Raw genomic sequence first — 17,007 nt, 5'->3', positions numbered from 1 at the left:
GTTTCTCAGCTGCTTTCAGATTATAAAGCAGGCACTCTGTTGTTTTATGTACCACTGAAATGTGTTTATCTGGAGATTAAATAGACAACTTCATGTATTTCATGACCTTGGTGGAGAGAAACAAAGCAATGAACTCACCCCTCACAAGCAAAGATAAATGTAGAAGTCTGCTGCCTACTGCTATGCAGTGTATCCAGCTCTAATTATGTGATAAGTGGATGGACTCAGTGTTAAACATATTTTGCAAAAGTTCTTGAACAAAATGCTTACACTGGTTATGCAGATAGCTTGCTCAAAGCCACATGAATACAAATTATTATGCACACAGCATGAATCTGGATGAGTACAGGAAACAGTGGTCTTCCGAGCCCTGGTTTTTGCTGAACAGTCCTCTGTTTCAGTCAATGCACAGAATAAGCATATTTGTTTTTCTGTCTCTCTCTCTAAAATTGCTCTATTTGTAATTGCAAGGCTGCAACAGAGGATTTGTTTTTAAGGTCATTGGTAATTCAATCCTGAGTGGTGCTGAGCATTTCCCATCACATGAGAGACCTCAAATCAGCTAATTCTGATAAGAACTGACACACAATATTGAAGAGGAAGAAAAAAAAAAGAAAAAAAAGGTAATTTCATTATCCAGATAGCCGGATTGTTTAAATAAGTCTTCCAGATGTTCTTAGTTAGGTACCACCACAACACAACCCAGAAATATTAACAAACATTCTTCTTGGTCACAGGCATTTTTCCAAGTTATTTGAAAGTGATGAGGTTTAGAAGATAGACATTTGGGATCCTAATTGCACTGAGAGTCAAAGCAATCTGTGCTCCTAAAATGAGCTTTTTAAACTCCATTGGGAATTGTGAAGATGTCTTTACAGCTATTTTTTAAGTCCAACGAGATCTTTTTTATCTTTGACATCTAAAATTATTTTGGAAAAAATAGAAGAGGTCTAAATGCCTGTGTCATTTAGACACTTAGATTCCTAAACTGCTTATGTGCTTTTGAAAATCTGTTCTGCAGCTCATGACAACTAAGAAAACTGAATTCCTTGGACTTTAACACAAGTGAGAGCAGTGACCAATTATTAACCATGAAGACATGGCACAGTTAATAGAACTTTACTGAAAATTTCAAGTATTGTGTGATTTTTCCAGTGAGAATAGAATGCTTACAGTCTTCATTTAGAAAATAAAGTATTTATCACTATTTAGAGGCTTGTTTCCTTTCACATGGATTTAATAAATAGCTTTTCGTTTGACTAATAGATTCTCTCTAAACTAAATTAATAGATACTTTGCGAATGAGCTCTAGTAGAAACACACATCCACATCCTTGCCACGGCTTAAACGTGAAAGAACACGGGCAACTTTATAGCTTCTGTTTTCACCAAAGCTGCTAGGTTAACATTTGGGGGAAAATCCATGCCTATCACAGGTGTAACACAAGGGTTATTTACTTATTTTAAGAAACAGACAATATATCCTGAGTTGCAAAGCTGTCTTCATGCATGGTCCTGATTATACAAGAATAAAAAAAACTATTAAGAGCATAATCTGTCCTCCATACCTCCATCCAAGGATAACAGAAGATATAATGGTTTTAAGTTCTAGCAGAGGAAATTCAGATCAGGCTATGCAGAAATTTTCATAGATGAGATTAGTGCAGGAACAGACTGAGGAGCCTTATGATTTTTGATCTCTGGATGTTTTAAGAACAGGTGAGACAGTTATCTTACAAGGAAGACATAGGAATAGCAATCCTGCCTTGATCCCATTTTCTCTATTTTCCATGACCAGAGGAATTATCTTTGAATTCTGCCTCTCACATGTGAAAAATATAGTGGCTTTTGGGCACCTGGAGCTTCAGATATGTCAAGTGTTAGTGAACTGCTACAGGAGTTTGAAGTGGAGGTAAAGCTGAGTGAAAAGGTCAGTGCAAGTATTTATCTAAGTGTAGGGGGTTCTGAAGGGTAAGGTATACATCAGGAGCCTTGCTAGCTGTATTTACAGCTCCGGAAAAACCAAGGATGGCCAAAGAGCTCATCTCTGATGAACCCCAGCCATCATGAAGCTGTTCTTTATGCCAAAGTTTACTTAACAGCTGTAGAGGCTTTGTCCAGCTCTGTTGAGTTTTTGTATGAATTCTGCTTTCTCTGCATGTAAATTGTCTCACAGTCCAAAAATTGGAGCCAAATGTAAATTCCAACATGCATTTTGTTAATGTGATTTTGCTAAAATGGTTTTACCCATTCCACACAACTATTTCTCATGACAAAGCAGTACTGGAGAGTTTGCTCCAATTTGAACAGACTGCTAGAATTTAAGACTGGTTCCCATAACATTTAGGACATAGTACAGCTCTATCTCTTAACTATTAGCCTGGCAACAGTTTCTTCTCATCTGTTCAGACCTGCTTATTGCTGCTCAAGTACCTCAGCTCAGTCTCCTGGCCTTCCAACATCCAGCATGAGAGAACGGTACGTGAAATGGAAAAAAGCCAGCTCAGCTTGTTCTCATCACCTTGCTGAGCCATGCTGGCAGCTCCTGCTGGTCTTTTGCCTCTGTTCAGTCTGGTTTACACACCGAGACTTCCCTCTCAATGGGAAAGTGAAAGAGGGTTGGTACCCCGGCCATGCTCCTGAACTCCGTGTTAGTCAAAGGACAGCACTCTTTTGCTCAGTTTTGCACACAACTATGGTCCAACTATATCTCCAAATCAGATCTAGAGGAGGGAGTTGCATTAACAGAACTGTTAGTGTCCATCTCCTTAACAAGACCCACAGAGAAAGGAATAAGATTAATTAGGAGTCCCAAAGGGCAACATTTTCCCTATAAGACAAGACAAGAAGGACCAGGGTTGACTTTCAGATCAGAGAAGGAAGAGAGGTGAGATTTGTTGTTGGTTTTAGATGTGCAAACTGAATGGACAGACCTGGTCTGTGTCGGTAAGGTACGTCTAGCATGGAAAATAACAATATTGTACCTAAGAGGGAAATGTTTGTAGAAAGAAGTATGGAAACGAGAGCCAGGAGGAAACTTAAAAGTGCTTTTAGCTCAGTATTTGGTCCTCAGTATGATTTAGCCAATACCAAAAATCAAGACAGGGACTCTCAAAGCTACAAGCATGTTTCTCAACAGCCTGAGCTGAAAAATAAATCTCTCCAGATGGTGCTCTGAAAGTCTCATATCCTCTTTGAACCATGAGCAGACGGAGATACATATTGTACTCCAGGGGCTGTTTTACCCCAGTGGGTAGCACAACTGAATCAGAAGACAGTGCTGGAAGTCATCATAAATCATGGTGACAAGCAACCTATTCACTTACAGGTCTCTATAGGAATTGATGAATCATTTATTAAGGCACACATTAGTCATTTATTACACTTTTATAAACCATTTATCAGTAGGTATTAAAAATGTGAGCAAATAGTATTTTTCATTTAAGACTCACAGCACCAGTATATCTCAGATTTCACTGTGGTGATGCTTAGTCAAATTACAGAAATTTTATTCTGTTCACAGGAGGAAAGCTTCTTTATTTAACAGGAAAATTTAGTTCTAAGATCACATATTCCTAAGATCTAAACTAGGAAAAATATTTTCTTAAAAGTTACTCTCCTGATGTGACAGAATTCTTTCTATTTTATATTGCTTTATCCCAGAAATGGATGAAGTTGAAGGTGAGGATGAAAGTGGCAGAAAGAGGAATTAGAATCATAGAATCACTTTGGTTGGAAAAGACCTTTAAGATCATCAAGTCCAACCTTTAACCTAACCCTGCCCTTCCACCACTAAACCATGTCCCTAAGCACCTCATCTACCCTTTTAAATACCTCCAGGGATGGGGACTCAACCACCTCCCTGGGCAGCCCATTCCAGAGCCTGACAACCCTTTTGGTGAAGAAGTTTTTCCTAATGTCTAGCCTAAACCTGCCCTGGTGCAGCTTCAAACCATTCCCCCTCATCCTATCATCTGTTACTGGGGAGAAGAGACCAACCCCCACCTCACTACAGCCTCCTTTCAGGTAGCTGTAGTCAAGAATGAGACTGTTCCCTGGCCAAATGAAGTCCCTCTTTCTTATGAGCAAGTGAGAGCTCTCTGACAAGGGTGATGACTAGGGATGTGCTGCTGTCCCAAACCTGTGGTGAAGGACAGATGTGAGAACTGAGTGGATGGTAGAAAAATCACCCCTGCTTTAGCCAAATCACTGCATTCTTCTCTCAAGCACCTGAGAGTATTTCCTAAGGAAAGACAATATATCAGATATTAAGGAAAAATAAAGTATTACTAAAAAGCAGCAATGGAAGCTGCTTCTTTGGGAACAGGTACTTTAAAAAATCAGGACAGAAGCCAGAAGGGGGAGGCAAATATACTCAGTGGAATCCCATTTTTGAGCATATACCCTGTGCTCAGTGATGATATAAAACCAGATTCATTGTACTGCTTTTTTTTGGAGGAGAAAGAATGAGGAGGAGGAGGGATTAAATCCATATTGTTGTCATGTTGAAACAATGTTTTTTCCTCCACTGGGTTTTAGGGAAGATCTGGGCAGAACCACACCTACAGGAACAGATACAAGAGAAGCATTTGCCAGCTTTTGTGGCTTCCAGCAGATGCTGCATTGCTAGTTTTTCATCGCACTTCAACTACAGTGACATTAATTGTAGACAAAAATCACTGTTTTGCAGGCATACGACACTGCAGTGGTCTGTCACCAACCGTTAAATTGACATGAGAAAATAATTCTCATTTTTCTTAATGTGCTAGGTATAAAAAAAATACTCAGCACACCATTAGCATTCACTCAGTCTAACTCATTCCCACAGAGTTTGCATGTCCTGCAGTACACAGATCAGCTATCAGATTTTCCAGAATGATCAATTCCTGCTCCTTGCTTTGCTTCATTTCTTACTTTCACGTAAGTAATCCCTTGCTGCTGAACAAAAGTTGAGCCTAAGCCCTTTACTTGCTGGAAAGGAAATGTCAAATTGCTCTTTGTGATACAAAATACATGTTGTATTCAGTAATAATCACAGAATTAATTTTAAAACTCTTTCATATTACAGAAGTAGGGTTGTAAATTTTAAAAACTTCCCAAAAAAGAGGCCACTAACTTTACAAGTTTCTCTATTTTCATTCTCTATAATTTAAATCTGGCACAACATACTAGCTACTGTGACCTTTTAAAAGGCAGACCTTGTTACCTCACCTGGGATTTTTGGAGGAGCTCTTAAAACATTTCTCTTTTAGGCATTAAAGATGAAATTATTTAAACCCCTGGAGGGAACAGGGTACTGTTTGCACATCTGAATGGATTTTTGCAGTGCTCGGAGCCTATTACGAACAGGAAGGGTAAGTATATACGTGACATGGAACAAGGCAGGTATTTTGGAGGTGTGTAGAGTGATGGAGCAGTAACAAAATAGTTGACTGGGCCGAATCCCACAAAGCAGTGTCTCGTACATTAACCCATCAAAGTACCTGACGCTTACTCAAGGGCTTAAACTACTCTGAAGTTAATGGAAGTGCTATGTTGAATCACAGCCAGGTTTGCTCAGCTGCTTCTGTGGTTACGTCCAGACACCCCATCAAAGAATTTGTCCCTAAGCACAAAGGCCACAAAACTGCATCGGAATGGCAGGGGTGTGGTATGCAGGGGAAAAATAGCAGGTGGAAGAACAGATTCACTGGACAAATACCCCCTCTTCCAGCACGATCTACATAAACCCAGTAGAGGCTACTGCAGAACTGCAAACAGCAACAAAGTTTTTAGACCTTTCTGCAAACATCAAATAAAGCCCATTATTGAGCATTTTGAATAGATGAGTAAGGACCTGACCTCCGAGGAATAAATATTATAAATAAGAATACATAGAAGTGTATTATTGCTTAAGGGTAGGTCCATAAACTCGTTTCCGGAGGGAAAAAAAAAAAAAAAAGAGGAAGAGATTGGTCAAGTATCAAAAGATAAAACTCATCTCCAATGGACAGAGACATGCTCAGGCATGGCTGAGATTGCCTTGCACCAAGAACGCAAAGAAATATCTGTTAGCATGTATAAGACTTCTTGGAAATAGAAATATAGACATTTTCAACATTGCAGAAATCTATGAAAAAATCATTAAACTTCTGTCTTGGCACTAATATTATTGAAATTATATGTATCTTTATTAAGATATATATGACAATGCATTTTACTTTCTACAAAACGCCATTCAACGCACAGTCTGGGGTACCCAACATTGTACTTATACAGCGTCCAGGCTTTTGAACAAATCCAGCTCTCATAAGCTCATTGGCTTTCACTGTGTCAGATCAGGAATGAAGTTGGCCCCCATGTTTTCAGATGAAGAGAACACATTGAAAACTCAGCTTAATCCAGCTACATCAACAGCGTATTACAAATAAAGGCAGAGCTATTTTAGGTAGAAATTATACTATCAGAAGAAAATGCAGGCCAGTAAATAAGCATTTTTTCTACAAAAGGAAAAAAGGCATTGAGAGAAAGTATCTTTAAAGAGAAGGAAGATAGCTGGGAAAACACGCCGATACCGTAAGAACTCACTCCTAAAGCAGCCAGCCTCAAAGTAAACAAAAGAAGACACACTCTGAAATCAAACCTTCAGATTTACTGAATTTGAGCTTTCTACTTCAAAAGTTATCTTGTAGAATATTTCTTTTTATTTCAAGTCTTCTTCAAATCAATAGTATTGCAGCATGTGGTATGCGACGGGTATTAAAATACAGTAACAAAGCACTTTAGCAGTAAGCCAAATAAAGTGGCATTAGCTCTATTAATAGACACTCCCCCTCCTCTTAACAATACTTATTTTAAATAGAGCATATGTTTCTAAAGGGGCCTGACACCGCACGTCTGAAGATCAATTTTCCTGCCTTATTCATGGAATAAGAATATCATTTAGCAAAGCAGAGGGAAGATTTCTGAGGTCATTAACATCTCTAAATAGTGAAAGGTTCAAAACCATGTCACAACATATTAAAAAAGATATGTCTCTATAGGAAAATTTGTAAGTCATGTAAAGTGCAAGAAAAACATATAAGACGGGACTTTTCAAAGAAAGCTAGATAATGCTGTCTCTTCACACTTGCTATTTTATTTCTATACTGAAACTAGCAGACTTTCAAGGGTACTGAGTACCTTTTACCATCACAGACTGAGCTGAATTTATAAATGTTTCTGAACCTCCACAGAAACAGACACTAACAGTATATTTGGGGCTAAGCAGGCACCCAAGTTTTTTAACATGCTTGTCCAAACCACCAGAGAAAACAGGGAATATAATTATAAAAAGATTTCTTCAAAAGAGGAAATCTCAAAGTTTGGAAATTCAAGTAGGTAGGACTCTGAATGACACAAATTGCTATCAATATTGATTAATACAATTACTTCTATTTCTAAAGACACCGAGTTGTCCTTTTGCATTTCATATTCCAGAGGGCTAAAACAATACAGTATTTTAAATACATCTTAACTACTGATTGTCAGGAAAAAGCTTTCAGAGCATTAGGAGCCTGATCTAAAGGGAAATTCTAAGGGAATTAGTAGTTTGATCAAAGCTACTTAGTTATCACCTATGTACTTGGAAAGGTTTGGATCAGGCTCTCCATGGCACTTTTTAGGTGACTGAAATCCTCTTGCCAAAGCATTTTACTGAAGTAATTATAGCTACTGCTACTGAAAAATAATATTCCTGTTGGCAAAATTGTCATTATTTCTTATTTCTTCTTCCCTTTTTTTTAAAACCTTTTCCATCCTTTTAAAATCTGGTTATCCAGTTTGCACTTATAAAAGAAATAATTATTCAAGTAAAATTGCAGTAATTTGTTTCAAAATAATCTGTTGTCAAACCGCTAAAATTAGGCCAGGAAAAAAAAAAAAGTAAGAACATAGCTCAAGGAGAAAACCAAGACTTTTATAGCAAATAGGCTTTCCTTTTCTTCTTCTAAAATTACCTTAAAATCAGCATCCCTCATGCTTACTTCTCATCTTTTGGGAATATTCCTTAAAATTTGCAGAGCCTCAGGAAACTTTTACAGAAAGATCCAAACCAGCTGTTATTAAGGTACAACTTTTGACACTCTCCAGATACCAGAGGCAAAAAAAAGAAAATCAGACTAATAATAAATGTAGGGGAGGGAAGGGAGCAGTGTGGGAAGGGCAGGAAATTTGGTAGATGCTTGCCTGAAGGAACTTTGCTGTAGCACTATTACACTCTCCTGCAGGCAGTGAATATCTTTTGTTTTGGGTTTTTTTTCAGACTTTTCAGTATTCTTCACTGGGATTCAGCTTGCAGGGAAAAAGAATTTCCTTGCAAATTCCACCTGCAGGTTAAATGTAATGCTTTTAGGACTAGAGCTTTCATTACAGAACTCTCAATACTAGCTGCCTCACAGGTGAAATATTGAAGTTAGGACAAAATATGTTGCTTCCATCCATATTCCTGACCATCAAAAGCCCTAAGCTAGAACATAGGCAGGAAGGAATTCTCCATAGGAGCAAAAGGAGAACGTTACCACTAGCAAACTTATTTTACAGGTTTTCATCCTGCTAGTCAACCTCTGAATGATCTCTCTTGACAGAAATGTTTATGTGGTTGCATTTTGTTTTGGAAATGATGCATACATATTTATTAATGTAAAAGAAGAAAAGAGCAGCTCCAGGAAAGTCTGTCACATCGAGTTAAAAGATGTCTTTAATTATTTTCTTCTATCAAGGAACATTTTTATATTTAGAAACAAGCTAATTACATGTACTGTTTTGTAGAACACAGATGGCAAACTCTTACCTCCTTCTTGGTAAATTCTGGTGGATGGTCATTTTTGTCATCAATAAGAATAGTGGCAGTTGCTGTGCCAGTTAGTCCCACGTCAAGACCGCCCATGTCCTTAGCTTCTATAACTAGCTCGTATTTCGGGGTTTCCATAGTCTGAAAAAAATAACAGAAAAGGAAAGGTTAAAAAAAACCACAACAGATTACACACTAACTTTAATTCGCACTAAAATAATAAATTGCAAAATCCAAAATGTAATTTAGCCTGATAAAACACAGCATAGAAATGGGTCTGTTATCACGGTGTTTTACCAAACAGCACAGCTTTCTATGAGCTTCAGCTGCTACAATGGAAACCTGATTTGGAATACAGTCTGAAGGAACACAGGTGAATATTGGTAAACAGTACATAATCTATCCTGTAATTTAAGGAGATTAGGAAAGAGGAAAGAAATTAAAATATACCTGCTCTTTAAGAGTAAGCTCTCACTTCAGTGCACCAATATTTAGCAGCTTGTTTCATCAGTGTTATGATAGGTACATAATTAAATACTAATGTCACAATCTACATATAAATTCACTTTATTAAATCGTATTCAATCTGTGTATTAACATTTAAAATGGTAATCTAACTTTGCTTCAGTATAAGAAACAAGAAAGCAGTTTCTAAAATGGGCAATGGCTGCCAGTTATTATATGAAGCAAATGTGTATAGTAACATTAACAATTTACATCTATAATATCCGATTCCTATAACCTGGTTACTTATCTGACTGCCTAACCAGACAGCACAGGTCCATAGCAAAAGCCATCCCTAATTTCCCTGCCCTGAAACACAGACATAACCTGGAAAAAAATTGTGGCCACTGCTCTGCAATGGGAAGGTTACAGCATTTCTAATTCACCTCTCTTGCATCGGGCATGAAAGCACATCTGTTTGTAAGCTGGACAACGGGGCAGTAATACATCCCATCAAAGGGAGCTATTATCAGCATCAGAACCTGCTCCCATGGAACTCATAGAGAATTTTGACGTGGATTTCACTGGAGACAAGACTGGGCACCAAATTAAAATGAATATTTTCTCCATTCGTATGGCTGCCTTATATGGAACCATCTGCCCAAAGACCATATGTGCTGCATCATCAATGGAGGACACAGATGGGGAAGTGCTGCAGTCACCTTTAAAACTATATGGTAAGACCATCACGTGTGCTCAGGAATGGTTTTTCAAACCTTCCTTGAAAAATAAGTCTGGATCTCAGGGACAAAGTGACATAATGATGCCAGAAAGGGTGGCTAGGGCACCACTGCTAGACAGCTTTTTTAACCTCAGACCTTCTCTATCAGCTGTTTACAAGAGCCAAGGCTACACAGCTTTGACTTCACTCATCCTATGTCCTTCACCTAAAACTTTTCCAGAGAATTAACATGCAGGGAGACAACTGGTGTGAAACTCCGTATAACACCACAGCAATCTCTGTCTACCATCGTACTCTGCCTTATAGAGCACAATCAAGGAAGCTGAAGTAGGGCTTATCCTATAGGAGAGAACAGAATCATAGAACAGTTTGGATTGGAAGGGACCTTAGCCCAACCCTCCTGCAGTGAGCAGGGACATCTTTAACCAGATCAGGTTGCTCAGAGCCCCGTCCAGTGCAACCTTGAACATTTCCAGGGATGGGGCATCTACTGCTTCTCTGGGTGACCTGCTCCAGTGTTTCACCGCCCTCATCTAAAAAATGTGCTCCTTATATCTAGTCTGAATCTACCCCCTTTTAGTTTAAAACCATTATGCCTTGTCCCACTGCAACAGGCCCTGCTAAAAAGTCTGTCTCCATCTTTCCTATAGGCCCCCTTTAAGTACTGAAAGGCCACAACGAGGTTTCCCTGCAGCCTTCTCTTCCCTGGGCTGAACAACCCCAAATCCCTCAGCCTGTCCTCATAGGAGAGGGGATCCAGCCCTCGGATCCTTTTTTGTAGCCCTCCTCTGGACCCGCTCCAATAGGTCCATGTCCTTCTTGTGCTGAGGGCTCCAGAACTGGACGCAGGGCTCCAGGTAGGGTCTCACCAGAGCAGAATAGAGGGACAGAATACCCTCCCTGACCCTGCTGGCCACGTGGCTTCTGATGCAGCCCAGGATATGGCTGGCTTTTTGGGCTGTGAGTGTACATCGCCAGCTCAGGTCCAGTTTTTCCATCCACCAGCACCCCCAAGTCCTTCTATGCAGTGCTGCTCCCAATCCATTCATCCCCCAGCCTGTACCTCACCATCTAAAATTTTAAGAGACTTATTTCTCATCTCAAGCTTAGCAAAGCAACCTCTCAGGCCACCCAATCTTCTCTGTAGCTAAGTGATTTGAAAGCATTCATTAAACAGCACATCATGCACTTTCCTAGATACATCACAACACCTTTCTTAAAGCACGTGTAAGAAGGAGAACCCAATTCCTTAGCACTTAAGATCTTGAAGCATTTTTAGGCCATGAGAGAAGCAACCATATCAGTTGCTCATCAGATCAGCTATTATGAAGCAATATATTTGCATGTAAAAATCAATGAGTCAAGCCAGAAGAATATATTTAGTTCTAAAAACATATGGACTACTAGAAAATCAGATGCCACTGCCACTTAGGGAATCCTAAGAAATGTATTTCCTTAAGTCTTACAACATTATTGCATGAAATTAATCTCAGAATACAGCAAACCCGGAACAGGATTTTTATTTATAACATCATATAAATATATGCAAAGAAATATTACTGACATGTCTCCAACACAAATTCAGATTACAGAGTGGAACAAAATTTACAGTTTTCATATATTTATTTTCAAAAATGTTTTCAATGTATTAAAACCTTCTTCCTTCCTCTCCTCTCATGCTTCTTTCCCCTCTCCTACATGCAACTTTTTCCATTATTTTGATTAGGAAGTTGTTATTATTGTATGGAAAACTTGCAAAGCCATTTATCACTTCATGTTTATAAGCCTCTTTGCCCAGAAAGAGGCCCATTTTTACACACAAATTGGCCTTTTTTCCTTTGAAAACTGTGCCATTTTCTATTGAAAGCAAGCCCATTTATGCTAGAAATTGTGTCTACTGCAGCAGAAATTTCTGTGACAGGAGTCCAATGTTTAAGCTCGCAACGGAATGTGAAAAACATTGAATTTTGAGCAGTGTTTCATATCATTATGAATACTTCACACTTTCCTGCTATGCAGCACTTTCTACATCTAGTTCTGTCACCAAATATTTGCTTTGTTAGAGAAAGCAACTCCTAACAGATCCAAACCCGAGAGCAGAGGCATGTTCCCATCAGATGCTCTCTTTACACTAGGAAATTGCTTGTAAAAGGACATTTTTAGCATTTCTCATACTTCTAAGCCCAGTTAGTTCCAGCACTAGTAGCAATTATTTGGAACTGTGTGATTTATCCCACTACTGGCAAATCCTGGGGCACAGGAGCGGGGATCTGTGGACACAGCATGGGTCCCTGTGCTCTTGCTAGCCCCGTTCCTCTGCTGGTGACACTGGGGAGGGCCAGGGTCTGCGCTGGGGGCACCCCCCAGGGTAGGGACTGCACTGCGAGCCAGTATGGCAACTCCTCCTCTCTTCCCTCTTCACGGAGCTCAGATCTTTTACCCCAGCGCGGTCTCTCCCCACACTTGCTCCCACCTTATGAGAAATGAGCGGTCCCGGAGGGGGGCAGCAGAGGAGAAAAGCAGCCTTCCTTCACCTTCGCCATCCCTGCCACACTGGGCAGGTTAGGGATAAATGCAGTACCCACCATTGGAAGCAGTCTGGAACTCCACAGCCACTGAGACTCATGTCCCACCAGGACGTTGCTTGTCACTAAATCCCAGTCCCCTGCTTCTCAAAAGCAGTGGCCCCAGCCCCTGAAGCACGCTCTTGCAAAAACAATCCAGTTATACCCATTTGGACAGGGAGATGTTAGCAATATAAATATGTAACAACTCTCAACAAAGTGGATCTACAGCTAAATGGATAATAGATTATTTTAATAAATGAACATTAAGTCGCTGTTTGTGTGGCTTATTATTTATCAACTGTGACTTTGCGAAGTGTAACACTGTGGAGAGGGTTTGTATAATTACAGCAGGAGAACCATTCATTTCCCCATAAATTTCCACTCTAGTCATTTAGCCACGGCAGGGGTGACACTGGCAAATTGTTTGGTTTGCCAAGGAGGTGAGCTGTGTCTTGAGTGTTTTTTCTTTGAAGGTCCCCCCCACCGCCATTCTCACCAGTGTTAACATTCCTATCAGATTTCACTCCCCTGCTGCCTGGACATAACTGGTTCAGCACTGGTAAGCAATGAGAGGCCAGAAAGACACTTTTTCAGATTTCAGAGTCCTGACAAAACCAGCAGGATCTAATCACAACAGAGGGAAATAAACAGTTCAGTGCAGATACACACAGGTGGAACAAACCAAGTGATTACTTTTAGGTAGTGCTGAATGAAACCAGATAATGATGGTTTTCTGCTGAGTCTTAATTTTTTAAAATTTCCTACTGACAGAATAAAATACTATCAGTGACTTAAGAGAAGCAGCAAGCCATGGCTAGTACTTCACACCGCAGCAGTAACAGTCCAAGACTTGCTATGGGCTATCACTTGCAGGCTGTAAGGCATTCACGTGCCCTTTAAATTCAGCTGGAACTGACAGCATCTTCAGTACAGTAGAACTCAAAGTGGAAGGTGGAAACAAGTGGAACTACTTACATGACTATAGGAAAGGTTTAGGACCCTTAGGTGACCATGGGTATTTTCAAACATGTCCAAGTCCTGAATTTCCAGTTATGTACATGGACTCTTTTATCCTTGGTATTGCTAGAACAACAACAAATCCCCTCTCCGCAACTCCAGATGTCCAGAGCTTTTAGAAGTATGACCAATGTTTCTCCCCTTGTTTATTTATCTGGTAAGGAAGTGCAATTACTCAGGAAATTGATGTTTTCACTGAGGCCTGGCTTTTTCCCATCATTTAGACATTCAAATTAAGTGTCTACTTTATTGGAGCATCACTGCCACAGAGTCAAAGGAGAGAAGCCTCTTCCGTATTTGTCTGCACCGATGATCTCAGGAGCTCAGTGCTCCAAAGTGCATGCACCTTGGTGCATGCCTAAAGCTGGCTGAAGATCTTAATGCCTTGATAAAGATCACAAAAAGTAGCACCAAAGCGAGGAATAAGAATCTCATTCTGGCACTGTATTAAAGAAGCATATCCTCACAGTGTGTGATTAGTTGTTTATCTAGATTTGATGGCTCCGGTAACCTTAACCTTTGGGTGTGGGAGGAGGTATGAAAAAAATCTAGTTTTGCTTAACTTCTGAAGTTCAAAAATTTCAGTCAGCCTTTTTATTTGAATATAAAGGAAAGTAGCATAAGTAATGCAGATTCACCAGAAAGAAAAGCGTGAGAAAACTCCTGTAACAACGACTTCTTTTTGCCTTTGACACCTGGAGCAGTTATGACTAAATCTAATCTCTGAAGTTGGCATATGGATCACACATGTATGAAAAGCACTTCATTCTGGCTGAAAATTGAAATCCTGGTCACTGTTAGAGTCAGTCAGATACAATGTACATTGGAAAGCCTATTTACTAAAATAATGCTTTCTGGTTTTCCAATATAACTATCTAGTTATTTTCAGAACATAATATATTTTCTGGAAGGACACACTATGGGGTATTTGTAAATCCATTTGTGATGCTGAAGCTAAACTAAGAAGAATTTGGATGAAGGATTAATCTTCTTTGTAAACATGTGAAGATGGACTGGATTCAGAATTTTAGGCTATTTTAGTCTTTTATTTAATCTCTAATTCAAAGATGTTCAAACAGGAGTTCAACATATTTTCTTGTAGATCTTCACAAGGTTGTTTTTACTACCAGTATTTAAACTATATTTAGGGGGGTTGAAAAAGAATTATTTTGGCAAACATCATTTTTCCCTTTTGTATTTATTCACATCATCAGCCTGCTACCCAACTCAGTATATTTTGTAGTTTCCCGTTTAGTGAATTTTAGGATCCTGCTAAGGACATCAGGCTGTGAATCTCTGCCTTACAGCCACGCCCAGCTAAAAGCTGCAGACAGGCACCAAAGTCTGGAAAGTAACAGGACTCCAGAAACCATCTCTTCAATGTTTCCTCCCAGCTGGGTGTCCCCCGTGAAGTGCCTTTGGCTATGTCTTCATCCAATGCTCTCCAGTCACTGTAAGACACCTATGAATTGCATGTCGAGAAAAGGGCACTCTTCATATCACAACACCCAAGCCTTCACTTGGTGCTTCAGTGCTTCATCCAAAAAAAATAAAAAAACGGGGAGAATAGAAATCCCCAAATTCACATACAGTACTCGGCTGCTAAGATCAAAAGAAATACTGTTTGGGAAGCAAACACTGTACAGAATGTTCAAAACTCTTGTAAGGGTTTTAAGTATCCTTTCAGGCTATCTTAATACCTATTACCAATAGAGAGTTTCTTTACTTTTCATGGATATTAGCATTTTCCATAACAATGCAACAATGTCTCAACACTTGTATTTATAATTCTGTTTATAAACCATGTATTCATGCATAATACTATACCAGTAGTGTGCTACCGTATCATAGTTGTTATTAATGCCTTTATAATAACCAGAATGAAAAATTCTTAGGATTTAAATAATTTCAGTTCATGCTAAATAAATGCTTATGTTAATTTAAGATAATAATTGCATATAGTAGGTACTGAATATGTCCTATTAAGACATAATCAGTGTTCTTGTTGAGTAACAATATCAACACTGAATCTTAACATTGTTCCAGAGTATGCTGTCAGGATTTTGACAAATGTAGAATAAAAAAATGAAGCAATGTGACTATTAACAGCCCCAACAGACATAATGCTTTTATAATTATAATATCAGCATTTATTTTAAATGCCAATTGCTGCTGTGTAAAAGGGCAATATACACAGAGGCTTTGCATTCAGAGCTTGAATTACAGTTTGATGAACACAAAACCCCAAATAATTTTGTAACATAAATCCTCTCTAGCTCACCAATTTCCAGTTTTTTATATCATAAAGGAAGGTCTACAGTTTAATCACGGAAATAGCATACTTCTGTTATGAAGAAAATCAGTATCTATTTACTACCCACAGAAGACATATAGTTCATAGGTATATCTGGAAGCAAAAGGAAGACTAAATTTTCTCCTTCAGCAGTTGCTGTTAAAAAAAAGGAAAGAAATTGCTCCAAAATGCTTGATAAAAATAGGTTTCCTGGCCAGAGATATTTGTTTCCCATCAAGACAAAATCTGTAACTATTTAATACATAGGATGTATAGGATCAAGATTTTAGTTCTTCATAATGCTGACATAATTATAGAACTGATACATACAGATATGTTTGTTATATTTTACACAGAAATACAGGGACTGTATGTGCAGGTTTGCAATATTTTGTGTAAAATTATCTGTTTTGACTGATATACAAATTAGAATTTAGAGTTGCCATTGAATTTGTATCACTTTGGAGAAGGCTGCCAACTATGACGGGGTGACAAGTGCTCCTTCGAGAAACATCAGAAATCTGCAGAGAAAAACTAGTCGTTTTGCGCTGACCCACTATAGAAACACGTGCATCCCAGCTCTTATATACAAGCATCCCAGTATTTGTGCAGATATTGTCTTCACTTAAGGGAGCATCCTTACACTGAGAATGTTACTAATAAGGAATTTCTTCTTGGGTAGAGATCACCAGTTTCTAGGACAGAAGAGTGGAGCAGAACAGTGGACAGAAAGCTCCATTTAGTCTGAGATATTTCCATTTAAACTATTATTTTTAGTTAGTCTACTACAAAAAATAAGCCCTGGAAAGAGAACAAATATTCAGTATTGTAAACAAAATCCTTAATTATCATAAAAGATATAACACCACTGAAGTTAGTACCCCTACACTGATTTTTACCAGACAAAGATATTTCACTAAGTATAATTTGTGTGGAACAGAATGGCATGTTGATCTGCAACAGCTACTCACTAGATGCTCACGATTTGGGAGAAGAAACATTTTCTGTGTCCGTTGTGCCAGCAGTATAAAGTACTATAATAATTTTGAATAGCAACGGAGAATAAGAATCACAATGTCCCAGGGAAAATGCTTGCTGTCAAATGTCATTAAATCATACTTTTTTTTTTTTTAAAA

The 17,007-nt window shown here is 38.8% G+C and overlaps 1 protein-coding gene across 1 annotated transcript in view; it reads right to left on the bottom strand.

Annotated features, from left to right (window-relative positions):
- CDH13 (cadherin 13) overlaps positions 1-17,007 on the bottom strand; it is a 583,915-nt gene that overhangs the window by 67,069 nt on the left and 499,839 nt on the right. Inside the window, exon 11 of the mRNA XM_035902601.1 lies at positions 8,809-8,949. Within this exon, the coding sequence (XP_035758494.1) occupies positions 8,809-8,949 (141 nt within the window). The remainder of the gene's footprint in view (positions 1-8,808; positions 8,950-17,007) is intronic.

Source organism: Egretta garzetta, unplaced genomic scaffold (assembly GCF_000687185.1).
Source record: "Egretta garzetta isolate BGI_Z169 unplaced genomic scaffold, ASM68718v1 scaffold39, whole genome shotgun sequence".
In the NCBI taxonomy this organism is placed as follows: domain Eukaryota; kingdom Metazoa; phylum Chordata; class Aves; order Pelecaniformes; family Ardeidae; genus Egretta; species Egretta garzetta.
The sequence above is the reverse complement of the archived record's forward strand: the minus strand, read 5'-3'. Positions and strand labels throughout refer to the sequence as shown.